We start from the raw sequence: 18,355 nt of genomic DNA on the forward strand, positions 1-18,355 counted from the left end.
CTAGAAGATGGCATTGGATGCCCCGGAGCTGGAGTTACACTGTAGGTGGCTATGAGCTGCCTAATATGGTTCTGGGAAGCAACCTCGCTCTCTGCACTGCTAAACCATCTCTCCAGTCCTGGCATGTGTCTTTTAACCTAGCAATTTAACTTTCAGACATTTATGACCATTCTTATTCATAAATAACATGTATGTATGGCTGATTGTTTGAGCTTTGTGAAGATGGTAAACAGGTGCTGTACATAATTAAATCATGGTTACCCTACAATTAGACAACATTTCCTGAAAATTTATTTATGAAAACGTAACAGACATGAAAAATATCACTTTAACGAGAATATGTAAACAAGTGGCATATGGCTTTAAATCTCAAAGTGACAAATTTCTTAAAAATTTCTGTTTTAATCTTAAATCTATAGTATACTTGTTTCTTTTTAAAATTAGTATTATTATTTTCCTTTACCTTTATTATTCTGTCTGTGTGGGTATTTTGCCTGCATCTACATCTTTGTACCACATATGTGCCTGGTACCGGTAGAAGTCAGAAGAGGGTGTTGGATTCCCTGGAACTTGAGTTATAGATGATCATGAGCTGCCGTGTGGGGCTGAGAATTGAACCTGTGCCCTCTGGGAGCACAGTCAGTACCCTTAACCACTGAGCCAGCTCTCTAGCCATGTTGTTACTGTAGACAGGATCCATGTTCAACTCACAATTCTAGCCCTGCCTCCCACATGTGGGAATTACAGGTGTGTACTACCTCACCTGGTCTGAAGTTAACTGAATTTATTTTTTGAGGCAGGGTCTCACTCTGTAACACAGGCTGTCCTGGAACTCACTGTGTAGCCCATGCTGGCGTTGAACACTATATGATTCTCCTTCAGCTGCCTGGGTGCTGGGGTTATAGGCATACACTATCACATCTGACTGTGAGATGTTTTTAAAATCTTTTTTTATCAGTGAGTAATCCTTCCCCAGAAAGATCCACCTTGTTTATTATGTTGATTTCCTACTCCTGATAGGCTGTCTCCTGTCAGTTTGAAAAGGGTGCATACAGCTTTAATTGCTCTATTCTTTTTGTTTGTTTGTTTTTGTTTTTAATTTTGAAACAGGGTTTGTCTGTGTAATAGTCCTGGTTGTCCTAGAACTCGCTTTATAGACCAGGCTGGCCTTGAACTCCCAGAGATCCACCTGCCTCTGCCTCCCCAGTGCTGGGATTAAAGGTGTGTGCCACCGTGCCTGTCACTTATATTTTCTTGCAGGGTATTTCACAGGCTGACTTTTTAGCTAAAGGGATGTACATTGAGCATTCCTAGTTGAAGCATCTGATGAGTTTCATATTTTGAAGCATCTTAGGTTTTTGTATCTAGGAATGCTTAGCTATAAGGTCTAGAAAATACTTCAGTATCAGAGAAACTCTGAAATCAGAAGCGTGTCTGGTCCCTGTCATTTCATATAATGGACACTCAGCTATATAATATGGAAAGAATTAGAATAAAATAGTATTTGTCCTAAAACAGTATTTGTTCCACGGTTTATGTCTAGTATTGAACATTTCCAACAAACAATACATTTGTGTTATTAGTACTTGGGTATTATTAATATTTTGGTGATTTTTAAAATTTATTCTGTTATATGCTCAATATATTTCTCTGTAAAATGTTCATTTTAGCAGAATGAAGTTAAAGGAAATAGATCGTACAGCTATGCAGGCATGGAGCCCTGCCCAGAGCCATCCTATTTACTTAGCCACGGGTAAGTTCAAAAAAAGAAGACAATGTGGTTAGCCTAGCTCTATGTCTGCCTTCTTCATACTTGTATTTTAAGCTTTAGTTCAAGATTCATCTTCTCTGAAGTTTCTCATTCTCCAGCAAGATACCTCCATCCTCCCTGCCACTTAATTTGGTGACCTTCCTGTGTATAATGTGAAACTTCATAGCATTGGTCATGTGTGACATATGCAGTATCTTTTCCAGTGCACAGGAATCATGTTTATCTTCACCCCATCAGAAGTTAGAGTAGCAAATGATATAGCAGAGTTTCAGTGAATTATGAGCTAACTCGACTGAAACACTCTTTAAATAAAGAAAGCTCTGTACAGGACTTAAAACCGGTACAGTGCATCATGGGGCTGTTTCTCCAGAGAAATTATAAGAAAACTTACCTGTAACTCCCCACTCTTAGAGCTGTCACATCCCAGCCCTGTGCCAGAATCTTACTGCTGTAGAAACATGCTCAGCTGCAGATGTGTTCATGAGAAGACAATTAAAAGCATGCTTCTACTTTCTCTTTCATGCCACTTTCCGAGTCTTTTATTTTGTGTAACGAGTAGGTTTTTCCCCACTGCCTGGTCCCACTGCCGCGCCAGCCCCAAATAACACACTGAGACTCTGTATTTGATATAATTTTGTTGGCCAGTAACTAGTTTTTTATCGGCTAGCTCTCTCTTAATTATTAACCCATTTCTATTAATCTAAGTATTTCCACGTGGTCTCATCTTACCGGAGAGAGGGTCCGGACCTTTGTTCTCCAGTCTCTACATGCTGACTCCCCCTACTACTTCCTCTTTCCTCCTTGTCTCCTAGTCCCACCTATCTTGCTTTCCTATTGGCCAACAGTGCTTTATTCATTAACCAGTATGAGAAACATATTTACAGAATGCCATCTCCCATCATCTTTGCACACATAGTTCCCATACTTGTATTTTCTGTAGGAACATCTGCTCAGCAGTTGGATGCAACGTTTAGTACCAGCGCTTCCTTGGAGATATTTGAGTTAGACCTTGCAGACCCATCCTTGGATATGAAGTCTTGTGCTACTTTCTCCTCTTCTCACAGGTATTATTATTATCATCATCATCTAAGTATGCTTTGTGGTAGGTGGCTTTATTTTATTTTATTTTATTTTTTATTTTGAGGCAGGGTCTCCTGTAGTTCAGGCTGGCCTGGAACTCACTTGTAGCCAAGGATGCCCTGAACTGCTGCTCCTCTTGCCTCTCTGCACTGTGAGTGCTAGGGTTATGGGCAAGGGTCACCGCTGCTAGTTTGTGCAGTCCCTATGACTGAGCCCAGGACTTTGTGCAGGCTGGACAAGCACTCTACGAAATGAGCTACGCCCCAGCCCTGTGCTCTGGGCTTTATGAAGTAAAGGACTAAATGTCCTGGTGAATGTTTCGTTGTTGTTCTGTGTATTGTGGCTGGAAAGCTCCAGCTCCTAACCCCATCTTATAAAATGTAGGTGTGAAAAGAGAAGGGAGTATATGTACATTTTTATACACACACATAATTTGTTTCACTTTTTATGACCTCTCTCTATGTAGTCTTGACTGTCCTCTGTAGACCAGGATGGATGGCTTTGAGCTCACACAGATCCTCCTGCCTCGGGCTCCCCACTGCTAGGATTAAAAGTGTGTGGCACCTCCTTCTGGCCCAATGTTTTATTTCCTAAGAAAACAGTTTATTAGCTCTGTTGTGCAGGTGAACAAAATAAATTGGGGGAATATTAAGTAACTTGCTCAGGGTTGCACAGATAAAGTAATTTTTAAGTTCAAGTAAACTTTCTATACTATATTTCTCTGCAGATTTTTAACAGAGGTCAGGAAATCAAATGTAAATATTAAAAATTCTATTTTACTGAGGATACAGTCAGCAGAAGTCAAAGAGAAACTACAGTTTGTATTATATTGAAAGATCAGATAACAATATAATTAAAAATTATTTGGACACTTAATTCTAAGAATGAGTTATTTATTTTTTCCTTAAGGTACCACAAGTTGATCTGGGGACCTCATAAGATGGATTCCAAAGGAAATATTTCTGGAGTTCTGATTGCAGGTGGAGAGAACGGAAACATTATTCTTTATGATCCTTCTAAAATCATAGCTGGGGACGAGGAAGTCGTGATTGCACAGAAGGACAAGCACACTGGACCAGTGAGAGCCTTGGATGTAAACATTTTCCAGGTTTGGCTTTGTTCTTAAAATGTTAATTCTTCATTTGAAATAACTACTAGCTGGACGGTGGTGGCACACATCTTTAATCCCAGCATTTGGGAGACAGAGACAGTTGAATCTCAGTGAGTTCAAGGACAGCCTGGTCTACAGAGTGAGTTCCAGGACAGTCAGGGCTACACAGAGAAGCCCTGTCTTGAAAAAAAGGAAAAGAAAAAGAAAGAACTACTAGGCTTCAGTATTAGAAATGAAAGGTAAAGACTTAACCCTGTACAGTTAAGAGTTCAGTTTAGGGTCCAGGCATAGACAGGGAGGCACACGCCCAGTACCTCAGCACTTAGGGGGTGCAGGCAAAAGAATCAGGAGTTTGAGGCTAGCCCTAGACACGTTGTTAAATTCAAGGCCAGCCTATGCTACATGATGCTGTCTCAGACAACAGCAACAACAAAGCCCAGGGGGCTGAGGACATAGCTCAGTTGGTAACATGCTTGCATTGTGAGCAGGAGAGCATTGAGTTCAGTCCTCAGGACCTCCTGAAAGTGCTAGGTGTGGCAGTATATACCTGTGGTCTCAGTCCTGGGGAGGTGGAAGCAGGACACGACCCCTGGGGTTTACTGGCCAGCTAGTGCAGCCCATTGATGAGTTTCATGCCAGTGAGAGATTCCCCTCAGAGGAGGTAGACAGTGTTTCTGAGTTGTTCTCTGACCTCCGTATGCATATGTACACAGGTGCATGAACATGCACATTTCACATACTGGCTCACCCAAACAAACACACATAAACAAGGAAAATCTACCCTGAGCAAAGCCGAGACAAAGACCTTCAGCTGATATGCTTGTTTGTATTAGAAGTCTAAAATGTCATGCCATCTGCCTGGACACCTTTAGATATTAGGAGATCAGAGTTGGGAACTTGAAAGCTTATGCTAGGCCAGCTCTTAGTACCAGTTGGTAGAAGTATATGAGCATGAAAAGTAACCAATGAGGTCAGTTTGTGAAGCCTGTTGTTATTCTTGTACTTCTTACCAGTTTTAGCATCATTTTAGCCCAATGGGCTTGACGTAGAAATCAACCAGAAATACTGCTCCCTGCAACAAAAACCGTGTACCCATGAGCTAGACCTGTGTGAAAACAGTGGCAGACTTTACCAGCTCTGGGTGCTGGCTGTGAGGTGCCCTGAGAAAGACGCAGCAGCTGTAGGAGATAGCTGTAGCATTTGGGTGTGTCAGAGAGCAGTAACTGTCCCCAGCTTCTGTTCCATAGTCACATTTTCTCCCAGAGATGCAGAACCACAAACACTAGTCTACCTGATTAATGTGCTTGTCTTTGACATTTTAACCACAGATTGCTCTTGTTTGTAACGTATTGCTTTAAAATAGTTTCATTGTCAGTAGGCGTTAGGCGTACTTCATTTGGAAAGTTATACTGTTTCTCTAAAAAGATGGTAACTTTGATGAAGAATTATGGGTGATTAGAAAAACACATGTGATTGTTTTGAATCAATAGAAAAACTGTATTAAAGTCAACATTTTAGCTTTTAGTTATTCTGAGTTTTTAGTTATTTGATTATTGTTTCTTTTTGCAGACGAATTTGGTGGCCTCTGGTGCTAATGAATCTGAAATCTACATCTGGGATCTAAACAATTTTGCAACTCCAATGACACCAGGAGCCAAAACACAGGTATGATGTTAATTGCTGATCAGTGTAATCAAAGGAACCCAGAGGATCTTTTAAATATATTCATGTTTGGTTTAAGTTTTTTGAAAGCAAATCAGTACTTCAATATCATTAATTTCCTGTGGCATAGTCGAGTATTGATAAATAGGTTTCTCTGTAAGGCATAAGCAGGAGGGTTGCCTTGAGTCTGAAGTCAGCTTAAGATATAGAATGAGACTTTATCTAAAATAAAATGTTGCTGTGTGTGGCAGCACACACCTTTAAACCTAGCCCTCAGCAGGCAGAAGCAGGTAGGTCTCTATGAATTCAAGGCCAGAGTGGCTTATACAGTGAGTTCCAGACCAATGAGAGCTACATAGTGAAACCCTGTCTCAAAAAATAAAATACAGTCTTTCTACAAGGTATCTCATTGCGTAGATTCCCACTTTTATTGGCTGTTACAACCACTCCTACCATTTTGAAGTCTAGAAAAGTGACTTAATGATATTCTCCTCCTTATAAAGGCATTTTTTTCCTGGTACTCCAGCCTGCCATTTTTTGTTTTGCCTAATTATAGGTCACATTCACCAGCCATCAGTTCTGTAGTTTGTGGTCTATCTTGCAACAACTGCAAATAAATGGCTTGGTTTATAGCAAGAACTCAACAAATTCCTGTTGGATGAGACAATATTAAATAATATAAAGTATTTGAAGCTGTGTAGATCTGTGTTTTAAAGAATATGGTACATGTTGTAAATGTATGAATAGAAAGGAAATTTGTGGAATAGATGAATCTATTTTTGTTTGTTTGTTTTTTGAGACAGGGCTTCTCTATATTGCTTTGGAGCCTGTCCTGGACTCACTCTGTAGACCAGGCTGGCCTCAAACTCACAAAGATCTGCCTGTCTCTCCCTCCCAAGTGCTGAGATTAAAGGTGTTCGCCACCAATGCCTGGCAATGGTTCTAATTTTTAAGTAATAGATTTTTTTTTTTTTTTTTTTTTTTAAAGCTAAAGGATCAGGCAGCCATGATGGTAAATGCCATTAACCCCAGCACTGGGGAAGCAGAGGCTGATGGATGGATCTCTGTGAGTTCCAGGCCAGCCAGAGCTATATGTACTGAGACCCTGTCTGTCTCAAAAAAAAAAAAAAAAAAAAAAAAAAAAAAAAAAAAAAAAAAAGAAAGAAAGAAATTTTAAGTGAAGAATCAGAATTTGTGATTAAATTTAATTTTTAGTTTTTTGAGAACTCAGTATATAGACTCAGACTGGCCTCGAACTCAGAAATTGGCCTGCCACCACACCTGGCTTTATAGTTAAATTTGAATATAATAATGTCTTAATAACTTTCTGTTGTGATTAAACACTGCCCAAAACCAACTTGGAGAAGAAAGGGCTTATGTTGATTACATGTCCCGATGAGATCAGTCTGTCCTCTAGGGAGGTCGAGTGGTTTGATCGGTTACTTTGCTCCTGTAGCCTAGACCCACCTGCCCAAGCATGGTACCTCCCACAGTGGGCTGGGCACCCCCTCATGAGCCAGCAGTCAGAAAGACCCACCCTCAGAGCCGGTTAGTGCAGGAACCTCCTCACTTAAGGCTCTCCCTAGGGATTCCAATCTGTCCCCTTGACAAGACTAACCAGCACAGCGTGGAAATGGTTTCTAATGGTCTGTTCCTCAATAGCCACCAGAGGACATCAGCTGCATTGCATGGAACAGACAAGTTCAGCATATTTTAGCATCAGCCAGTCCCAGTGGCCGGGCAACTGTGTGGGATCTTAGAAAAAATGAGCCGATCATCAAAGTCAGTGACCACAGTAACAGGGTAAGTGTCAGGTTGACTTGTGATGAGCATGAGTTTTTGTGCTCTAAGTGTCCTGGGGTTTGCTTCAACTTTTTGTAAAATTTAAATCCTGGGATTTTTTATCAGTTGGTTAATACTGGGGTCAATGCCCTTCCTTAATGACAATAATTAAATTCCTAATAAACCATGTTGGATATGGTTTTTTATTCTTTTAAGTACTTTATTTAGTAATTTTGTGTGCATGTATGTGTGCATGTGTGCCATAAAACACTTGTTGAATTCAGAGGACAACTTTTGGGAGTCTGTTCTCACCATCAGGTGGGCCCCACAGATCAAACTCAGGTTGAGGCAGATTTAGTGGCAGACACCTTTGTCCTGTGAGCAATCTTGGTGGCCTGATTTCCTTCCTTCCTTCCTTCCTGTTAAAACTTTAAAGATACTTTTCATTTCATTTATAGTTTGCTTATTTTTTTGGTGGAGCATTTTTGTGAGCATTCATGCTCCACTGTGTACTTTTGTGCTGGTTCAAGAACAACTTGCAGGACTTGGCTCTCTCCTTCTACCACGTGGTCCTTCCCAGAAATTAAAGTTAGGTCTTCAGATTTGGCAGCAAGCACCTTTATGTGCTGAGCCATTTTGTCCACCTTGGTTAAAGATCGTCTGAAACAAGACTGCCTAAATAAGAATGTGTAGATGATTTTAAACCACTACAGAACTTTTGGAAAGAGTCCTCCTCTGGACTGCTATAGTTTTAAGTGAACCAGAGATTTTAAAGTACAAGTTTCAGTGGAATAAGGCATGCAGAAGTAATTTTAGTAAAAATAGAATATTTATTAGAACCTAAACTTCCCAATACCAGTAATTGTCTCGTGAAACATTGGATGGTAGTTGTTGCTTAAGATATTAGGTTTGATTTTATTTTCTTTTGAGGAAAGATAGAAGGCTTTTAGTTTTGCTTGAGAATTTTTATTATCATTTTTGAAAGTTATATTTTAAGTTAGTATAAAATTATTCTCTTAGTTACAGTATTAATAATGAAATTCATTTTAGGTAGTAGAATTATTTTGACTGTGAACTGCTTTATTTGTATCAAGTAGATGAATAGAAAACACCCCAAGGCTATACTTCCAAGACTCTTGCTTAAGGCTGTCTGGTAACATTTCAAAGGTTTGGAAGTGGTCTGAGCCGATGTTTCTTCCTGTTCATTTCAGTAGCGACATAGTCCTCAAACTTTACTTGTGCTCTCAGAGAGTGACCTGATTGCTAAAATGTGGCCTTCCTGTCTTCAGATGCACTGCTCTGGGCTGGCGTGGCACCCTGATGTGGCTACGCAGATGGTCCTGGCCTCTGAGGATGACCGGTTACCAGTGATCCAGATGTGGGATCTCCGATTCGCCTCCTCTCCTCTCCGAGTTCTGGAAAACCATGCCAGGTACCATGCTTCTGTTTCAAGGAACTTCATTGCTTCATGCTTTAGTTAATTAGATAGGTAATTAGATAATTAGATCGATCATATCATGCTAACATGAATCCTTTGTTAAAACATTTTCCACCACTTACTTCAAATAATTAAGCCAGTGTGATGTTTGTCTGTAATCCCAGCACATAGCACTTAGAGACAAGGAGGGTCAGGAATTCAAGCCTACCCTCAGCTACATAGTGCATTTAGGAAACTAAAATCACCTAAAATATTTGGTAAAATTTTGAGTGTGAAAGTTCTTGACATTGATTATACAATTAGATCTATATTGGTCATCAGACTTAATAAAATTTGATGCCATATAGCAGCAGTTTAGAAACTGGTTTGATTCTGTTTCCATTTTACTTTAAAAGCAGTTTTGAGAAAGTAGGTGATCTGCTTTTAGTTCTCATTATGTCCAGTAGATATTCTGAATGGGAATTTTCTCATGTTCAGTGTCTTTGTATTTCATTAATTTGTCAAATTTCCTATCATTGATACATAGGTAGCAAATTTATGTAAATTAGTTCAATGTGCTTAAATAAGAAAATATTGTATTAGTTTCTAGCCAGGTGGTGGCACACACCTTTAATCCCAGTACTTGGGAAGTAGAGGCAGGGGGAATCTCTGATTTCAAGGACAGCCTGGTCTACAGAGCCAGTTCCAGGACAGCCAGGACTGTTACACAGATTAACCAAAGACAAACAAACAAAGTCCTAGCTTTTAAATACTTTGGGGACATCTGTTCGTTACTGTCTAGTGAGATATAACTAAAGTTGTAAGTCCTTTTCCCCTTCTGTGTAGGAGTTTCTGAAGGGAGAGTCTGGAAGTTTGTGATCTGTAAGTTATATGAGGGAGAAAAATCTGCTCAGGATGTATTCCTCATTAAATATTATGTTTTAATCTAACTTACAGTAAAAAAATGCTTCTTAGAGCCTTAATAATTTTCTTATTTTTTTAAGATTGAGTGTATTGATGTATTCAGTAAAACACTCAAAATTCCCACCTGTTTTAGTTGCTTTCTGATTGCTGTGAAGAGACTAGGCAACTTCAGAAAGAAAGCATTTAATTGGGGGCTTGTTTATAGTTTCAGAGGGTGAGTCCATGACCATCTCTGTGAGGAGAATGGCAACAGGAATGGTGGGTGCTGGAGCAGTAGCTGAGAGCTCACATCTGATCCAAACACAAGACACTGGGCCTGTCACTGGCTTGTGAAACCTCAGCCTACCCTGGTGTTACGCCTTTAATAAGGCAACACCTAGTCCTTCCCAAATGGTTCCAACACTTGGGGACCATCTATTCAAACACATGAGCCTGTGGGGACCAATCTCATTCAAACCACCACACTAACTTCAGGGAACCAGCATTGTAGAGGGAAGAAGGCTAGCTCATCCACAATAGACTGTGTGCAAGCATAGACAGCCAGCTCTTCAGTAACACAGACAGCGTGCAAGCATGAATCACTAACTCTTCTGTAACGCAGAGTGCAAACATAGACCACTAACTCTTCTGTAACACAGACTGTGTGCAAGCATAGACCACTAACTCTTCTGTAACAAAGTGTGCAAGCATAGATCACTAACTCTTCCATAACACAGTGTGCAAGCATGGATCACTAACTCTTTTGTAAAATAGACAGTGTGCAAGCATAGATCACTAACTCTTCTGTAACACAATGTGCAAGCATAGACCACTAACTCTTCCGTAACACAGACAGTATGCAAGCATTGTACATGATACCATAATTAATCCTTGTAACAGAAATAAGTGGAGAAACTGCTGTTGCATGTCTCACAGGCCAGAAATTGAAGCTCAGCAGGGTAAACTTGTCCAAGGTCATATATAATCAGTCAGGTGCTGGTGACTTTGAAGTGAGTGCTTTGACACCACAAAATCTGCCACAGAGCTTGGGAATGGACCATCATAAGTTAGCAAAGCCCCATTCTGGGTGACAGGAACAATCGCTCTGGTTGGCAATCTTCATATACTAATAAATGGTAGAATACTTGAGCTCTTGATCTCTGTAAGGGTAGGGTTTTTTCTGCCCGCTGCCAAGTCTTGTCCCGCCGCCGCGCCTGCCCCAAATAACACACAGAGACTCTGTATTTGATATAATTCTGTTGGCCTATTAGTAGCATTTCTTATCGGCTAGCTTTGTCTTAAATATTAACCCATTTCTATTAATCTAATAACTTCTGTGTGGTCTTATCTTACCGGAGAGAGGGACTGGCATTCTACTCTCCGTCCTCCATCTTGGATCCCCCTCCTACTTCCTCTTTCCTCCTTGTCTCCTAGTCCCACTTATCTTCTTTTCCTATTGGCTGACAGTGCTTTATTCATTAACCAATACGAGAGACATATTTACAAAATGACATCTCCCATCACTGGGGTATGAATATAGAAAAGAGAAAATGATTAATGCTGGCTTTCTCTAAATAAAGAGTACAGAAGATTGTGTGGGGGAGTGTGTGTGTGGGGGTGTTGTACACGTTTGTGCAGCCAGAAGTCAGTGCCTGATTCTTTTCCCAGCATTCCTCAACCATAGATTTTTGAGATACTCTCTTTTCCTGAACCTGGAGTCAACACTGAGAGTATATATAGCTGACAGGTGAGCTCTGTGGATCTCACCCCCTTTCTCCACCCCCTACTGGGATTACAAATGTGTGCCACCATACCTGGCTTTGTGTGTGTGTGTGTGTGTGTGTGTGTGTGTGTGTGTGTGTGTGTGTGTGTGTGTGTGATGTTCACCACTCCACATGCTATGGAGGTTAGAGTAGCCTGTGGTACTCAGAGTCCTCTCACGGGACCCAGGGATTGAACTTAGGTTGTAGAGCTTGGCCTGTATGTGAATATACTTTGCTCTCATTTGTTCCTCTCTCCTACCTCTTTCTTTTATAGGGGAATTTTGGCAATTGCTTGGAGCATGGCAGATCCTGAACTGTTACTAAGCTGTGGGAAAGATGCTAAGATTCTATGCTCTAATCCTAACACAGGAGAGGTAGGAGGAGGAGTGCTCCAATCTTGCAACACTCTTCAAACTTTATTCTGCCTAAACAAGACATTTCCGTGTGGTTTTAAGACCATGGGAGGACAGAACATTACGCAGGCTCATTTCCTTCTACCTTTAAATTTAATATTTCTTTATTGGAACATAGATTGTAGCTTCTGTTTTATAAAAAAATGTTTATTTTTATTTAATGTGCATTGGTGTTTTGCCTGCATGTATACCTGTGTGAGAGTGTTGGGTCCTGGAGTTACAGACACTTTTTAGCGGCAGTGTGGGTGCTGGGACTTGGACCCAGGTCCTCTGGAAGAGCAGCCAGTGCTTAACTGCAGGGCCATCTCTCCAGAACCTGCTACAGCCTCATGCCTTTGCAGTGCATCGTGGCAGGTGCTTCTAATGATTTTGATGGGCGCTGATGAGTAGCTGGGCTGGGAGTGTGGCTCAGAAGTCAGCACCGGTGAGCCCTAGGCTTGATTTCTAGCACCATTAAAAAAGGCTTCCAGCTGGCAAGATGGCTCAGCATTGACACCTGCAAACCTGGATTGGCTTCCTGGAACCCACATGAACAGGATGCAGTAGCTGTGTGTGTAACCTTAGAACTCCTACAGCGAGATAGGAAGCAGGAGAGGAGAGCCACCGGAAGCTCATGAGACAGCCAGCCTGGATATACAGCATGGCAGAGACAACAGAATCTGCCTCAGCAAGATGGAAGGGGAGAACTGAGTTCTGTATGTGTGCTGTAACCCATGTCCCCACAATTAACCCATCACACACACACACACATTCTCACACACACACACAACACTCACGATATACATTCTCTCACACACACTCACACTCATACTCACACACAGTACACATTCACTCACATACACACTCACACACACACACACTCATACACACAAAACTCACAATATACATTCACCCACACACACTCATACTCACACACACAGTACACATTCACTCACACACTCACACTCACACAACACTCACAATATACATTCACCCCCACACACTCATACTCACACAGTACACATTCACTCACACACACACACATAACACTCACAATATACATTCATCCACACACACTCACACTCATACACATAGTACAAATTCACTCACATACACACTCACACACAGGAATAAGTGGATAAACAAAAAAATGTTTTAGTAGATAACTGTTCTTTTATATGTTGAGCATTGAACTTAGGGCCTCAAGTGCAACCATTCTGGTAACTTCCTTTTAATTTTCTGTGTGTGTGTGTGTGTTCGTTCATGTATGTATAAGTACATGGGCACTTACGTGTGTATGCACCTGGCTGCCAGAACTACTAACGTGTGTTTGTCAGTTGGGCCTCCACAGCTGTGTGACTACAGGCGAGTACCAGACATGGCTTTTCTGTGGATGCAAGGGCTTGAACTGCAGTCCTCTTGCTTGTATGGCGTGAACTTTACACATGTAGCTGTCGCCCCGGCCCTGTAAAAGTGTAAAAGTTTTCCCATGTCCTTTTCCTTCTTCAGAAAACTTGGAGGCAAGGGGTTTTTCTTCAGCAATAAGAATGAGAGAGAGGTGTTTTCTTTTTTGGCTAAAATCCAGATTTGTCAGTGTGTTCTAAGAGTAGTTTAAAGTTTGGTCTTCAAATGACCTAAATATAATTCTTGGGATCTTGCTAGGAAAAAACAGTTGAAAAGAATAGCACTAGAATTTGATAAAATGTTCTAGCCTTTCCAGCTTGTCTGCTACCGCCATTTTAGGAAAAGAAATATTGAGTATCATTCTTATTGTTAGTGGACAATTCCAGGGCCACTGTACTGTAGGAAGAACTTAGCATTGGTTTTCTTGGCTAAAGACTCTTTCTTAAAGTAAATGTTTAACTGTACTTATTACCAACATTCCGTATTTTGGTTATGATCTGGCTTCCTTTTTTCTAACTTTTGCTTATTTTATTTATGTTGGGCCAGGTATTATATGAACTTCCCACCAACACGCAGTGGTGCTTTGATATCCAGTGGTGTCCTCGAAACCCTGCTGTGCTATCAGCTGCCTCCTTTGATGGACGGATCAGTGTTTATTCTATCATGGGAGGGAGCATAGACGGTTTAAGGCAGAAACAAGTTGACAAGGTAATAGGCAGTGTTAAGGCTTCTGATGATTATAGCTGAAAAAAAATCATAGAATAAATGTTTTTACAGTGATTTGTTTTTTGTTTTTTGTTTTTTTTACCAGCCAGCAACGTAGCTTTACTGGATAATTGTTATTAGTCTTTTTCTTTCTTTCTTTCTTTCTTTCTTTCTTTCTTTCTTTCTTTCTTTTATGTGATTTGAGAGATTGTAACATAGTTTATGTAAGTTACTGACTCATACTTTTTTTAAAAAATAGCTTTCGTCATCTTTTGGGAATCTTGATCCCTTTGGCACAGGACAGCCCCTCCCTCCACTACAAATTCCACAGCAGACTGCTCAGCACAGCATAGTGCTGCCCCTGAAGAAGCCGCCCAAGTGGGTCCGAAGGCCTGTTGGTGCTTCCTTCTCAGTACGTGGATTTTGTTTTTATGGTTCATTGTAATGTATTAACTGAGAAATTGTGGGATAGCACAAGGTACATTTCATCCAAGGTGACTTGTGGAAACTGAAAAGGACAGTTGGAGACCTGCGTAAAATTTGGAAGCGTGGGAGGGTGTGTCCACGATCTACACAGAGTTCTTTATTTAAGCAGGCTTACAGTATGTTCACCTTGGGGCACAGCTTAGTGGCTGATGAGTTCATTTCTGCTTCACAGTTTGGAGGGAAACTGGTGACTTTTGAGAATGCTAAAGTGCAGCCTCAGCAGGGTGCTGAACAGCAGCAGCAGCGACAGCATGTGTTCATCAGTCAGGTGGTGACAGAAAAGGACTTCCTCAGCCGCTCGGAGCAGCTGCAGCAGGTGGTGCAGTCCCAGAGCTTTGTCGGTTACTGCCAGAGAAAGATTGATGCTTCTCAGACTGAGTTTGAGAAAAATGTGTGGTCCTTCTTGAAGGTAAAGTTGGGTTTATTTAACTATTGGCAATTGCTCCTGTTATAATCGAAGTCTGCCTTCATTTTGAAGAAACACTTGAGATAGTATGATTTCAGGAATGCATGATGAAATTCAAGAAACCCAACCTGTAATGCCAGCACTCAGCACTCAGGGAGCTGAGACAGCGAGATCTCTAGTTCCAGGCCAGCATGGGCTATATAGCAAGACTTTGTCTCAAAAAGCCAAAATAATCTTATAAAGAGAGCACAGCGTAATCTCTTAACACCATTATAAGCTAAATAGTGTGAAGATGTCTTTCAGTCACAGATTTTTAAAATTAGACCATGAGAGCTGCTATAGTAAAGGCATAGTCTTTAGTGTCGGCAGCCAGTCTGGTTAGTGGATTCGGGAAGAGAGGAGGGAGAGGGAGACTATAGGTACTTCTCTTCCTGCTGCTACAAAGAGGCAAAGGAAATCAGCCTTGTAGCATGTTGTCTTTTCGTAGCCAACTAAGAGTTGTTTTCTTTTTTTTTTTTTTTTTTCTTTTTTTAAGAGTTCTGTTTTCACAGATGTTTCTTGATACTGAATTTTCCAAGAGACAATCTTGAGTATGATAAGTTTAAATTTTACAATTATAGAAATTATGCTTTGTCAGTTAGGGGCAAAACTTTGTTTCCATTTGAGACGGGCCTCTCACTTTGTAGTTCTGGCTCACTTGAAATGCGCTCTGCTGATTAGGCATGCCCAGAGTTCCATCTGTCTGCCTTCCTAGTAGTGCTCCATGCAGTTGAAGGTGTGTGCCACCCCACCCAGCTTAGGTGAGAAAGTTTTAAAAAGTTGTGGGGTATGGAATACTGCGTACACAGCTTTACTTTTTCATAGAACCTTTGAACATGAATTACTTTGTATTTAACTAAATTATAGTTAGGAACAAGCCTCACTTATCCAGAATGATGTGTTACTCAACATCCACACTTAGAAAATAGCTACTTTATCCACACATGATGGTGCATGCCTGTGATCCCAGAGGTGAGCGGCAGAGGAACTTCAAAGATTATCATCTGCTACATAGAGAGTTTGAATCTCAGGCCTGGGCTATGGGAGACCTAGTCTCAAAACAAACAGAAAACTAGTTTTTAAAAAAGGTTGTTTCAGAAGATAAGCAGTGGTAGCACACACCTTTAATTTCTCAGCACTTGGGAGGCAGAGGCAGGTGGATCTCTGAGTGTGAGGCCAGCCTGGTCTATAGAGCTAGTTCCAGGACATTCTTGAATGAGACCATCTCAATTAAACCATCCAGTGCAGGAGAGCTGGCTCCCAGGTTAAGGGCACATACTGCTTTTTCAGCCCTAAGTAGGGTCCCCAGTATTGATTTTGGGGAGCTCACAACCACCTGTAACACCAGCTGTAGGAACTGCCCCCCCCAATCTGCCAGCATGATACTCGATGGGCACAAACCAGCCTTCGGGCATATGCATGCTTACATAGTTTGTTGGACCCTAATTCTGGGGTTCTGATGGGCCGATGGGAGAGCCCCACAACACCAAAACCAGGAGATGCAACAAGCAAGAGGTGTTTATTGAACAAGTGCACTCGGGTGTCAGCAATCTCGGGGAAAGCTGCACACCCCCAAAGGGTTTAGGCTCTCTTTTCATAGAGAAAGACCGCAGTCAGCATACATGCATGGGGCACAAGGTGATTGATTACAAAGTATGGTCTCATGTTTGAGAGATCACCCAGGTATGACCTGTTCTTAGTCAAAGGATAAACCATAGAATGACTTGGAAAGTCCCCAGACTGTCCGTTGGCCAGGAGTGACCCAGACAGGGCTGTTCATCTGGAATCATTTGTTCCAGGGTTGGGGGCCTATTTCCTTGTTGTGGGCCAAGACCTGTGAGAAACCTTTTTCATACTCTGGCTTTCTCTTGGCTGTAACTAGCCTATTTAACAAGATCAGTCTAGCATATAACCACTAGCCCCATCACCATAGTAACCTTTCTTGTTCTCATAATTCCTGATGTTTCCTCCCATGTCAATGTCCATTCTTTATGATTTTCTATATCCTGCTTGCAAGAATTATTCTCCTGCCCCTTTCCTACATTCTTGCTCTGCAAACTAAAATCTTTCATGTTAAAAAATAGTTTCTGAGGTTATTTAAATTCTTTCTGAACGGTGAATTTTCAGGATTTTGTAGACTTTGATTTTTTAGTAATTTGATTTGGAATTTGGTCAATTCTTAGAACAACTAGGTTGCATCGTAGGTCTTTGTTTGAAGATTATGTCTCTTTTCAAAGGTCAACTTTGAGGAGGATTCTCGAGGGAAATACCTGGAGCTTCTCGGATACAGAAGAGAAGAGCTGGGGAAGAAGGTAAAGTTCTGAGAAGATTAAGTGACCTCCTTACCCAGACGTTCTTGTGCTGTGTGGACTGTTTGCTTTATAAAATCTCCACAGACTTCCTCAGATCACTCAGCAACCACTTAAAAGAGCTGGTGTGTGTTACCAAAGTTTCCAGATGTGAAACTCCACTTTCTGCCTGCATTTGGAAGCCTGCACTGTCAGGGATAGTATGGCTTTGGCAGATCAGTCACACACACGCTAAGGTGTTTATTGAGGTGTGTTCCTGTGGCCGTTAGGTGTCTTCCCAGCTGCACAGCTTGTGGGAAGTGGAGCATTGTTGGGGCAGCTGCGGTTTCCCACCCTAGCTAGACCGATGGCTTAGCGTAAAGTCTTCATGTCGAGACAGGGTTTCTTTGTGTAACAGCCCTAGCTGTTACACTGTAGTCCAGGCTGGCCTTGAACTTTCAGATCTGCCTGCCTCTGCCTCCTGAGTGCTGGAATTAAAGGTGTGTGCCACCACCGCCTAGCTTGCATGAAAATTTTAAATGGCTTATTGTTAAACAGCTAACAGATGCCTGGTACAGGATGGACTCTTTATGAGCCTAGGTAAACAAAGTCCAAGTAGTTTGCTTTGTAGTTTAACTTTTGAAAGAATTCCTTTTTGAAAGAGAAAAACACATCTTAACTTTTGTAGTCTTCTCAGAAAGGGTCTTAATTTTTTTTGGTACTGACATCAGCATCAGTAGCAGTAAAATCTATGGGAACCTTGAGAACTGTTTTGTTCTCTGACCCTTCACCTTTGTTGGCAGTAACTGAAGTTTTACTTGTATGCCTGAAAACAAAAAAATTAGGAAATGCAATCATTATCAAAATACTTCTAAGGTAGTTTGTTCTTTATTGGTATGTGAAGACATCTTTTTAAAAAGTATTTGTAAGCCAGGTTTGGTGGTGCAGCCCTTTAACCTGTGTGAGTGTGGCTTAGGATGGAGTATGCTAACCTTGCTGTACACCCAGATTAGAATTGCACGTAGTAGGTGAGTTGTTGTTTTCATTTCAGATTGCTCTGGCCTTGAACAGAGTGGATGGATCCGATGTGGTAAGAAAGCCTCTAAAAACAGCTACTGTCTCCCAGGCGTTTGGTTAGATCATGAC

General features: G+C 41.2%; 1 protein-coding gene across 26 annotated transcripts in view; it reads left to right on the forward strand.

The window, feature by feature from the left end:
- The window catches only part of Sec31a (SEC31 homolog A, COPII coat complex component), a 57,126-nt gene that overhangs the window by 9,449 nt on the left and 29,322 nt on the right, over positions 1-18,355 (forward strand). For 16 of the 26 annotated variants that reach the window (XM_051198529.1, XM_051198526.1, XM_051198533.1 and 13 more), the window contains exons 2-13: positions 1,671-1,753; positions 2,712-2,835; positions 3,761-3,959; positions 5,532-5,627; positions 7,287-7,427; positions 8,696-8,838; positions 11,764-11,863; positions 13,832-13,993; positions 14,250-14,402; positions 14,649-14,885; positions 17,159-17,233; positions 18,261-18,299. In XM_051198529.1, coding sequence (XP_051054486.1) covers positions 1,675-1,753; positions 2,712-2,835; positions 3,761-3,959; positions 5,532-5,627; positions 7,287-7,427; positions 8,696-8,838; positions 11,764-11,863; positions 13,832-13,993; positions 14,250-14,402; positions 14,649-14,885; positions 17,159-17,233; positions 18,261-18,299 — 1,548 coding nt within the window. In that variant the 5' untranslated portion in view covers positions 1,671-1,674. The remainder of the gene's footprint in view (positions 1-1,670; positions 1,754-2,711; positions 2,836-3,760; positions 3,960-5,531; positions 5,628-7,286; positions 7,428-8,695; positions 8,839-11,763; positions 11,864-13,831; positions 13,994-14,249; positions 14,403-14,648; positions 14,886-17,158; positions 17,234-18,260; positions 18,300-18,355) is intronic. The other 10 variants (XM_051198538.1, XM_051198540.1, XM_051198551.1 and 7 more) reach the window with 2 other exon arrangements.

Source organism: Phodopus roborovskii, unplaced genomic scaffold, assembly GCF_943737965.1.
Source record: "Phodopus roborovskii unplaced genomic scaffold, PHOROB, whole genome shotgun sequence".
NCBI lineage: Eukaryota > Metazoa > Chordata > Mammalia > Rodentia > Cricetidae > Phodopus > Phodopus roborovskii.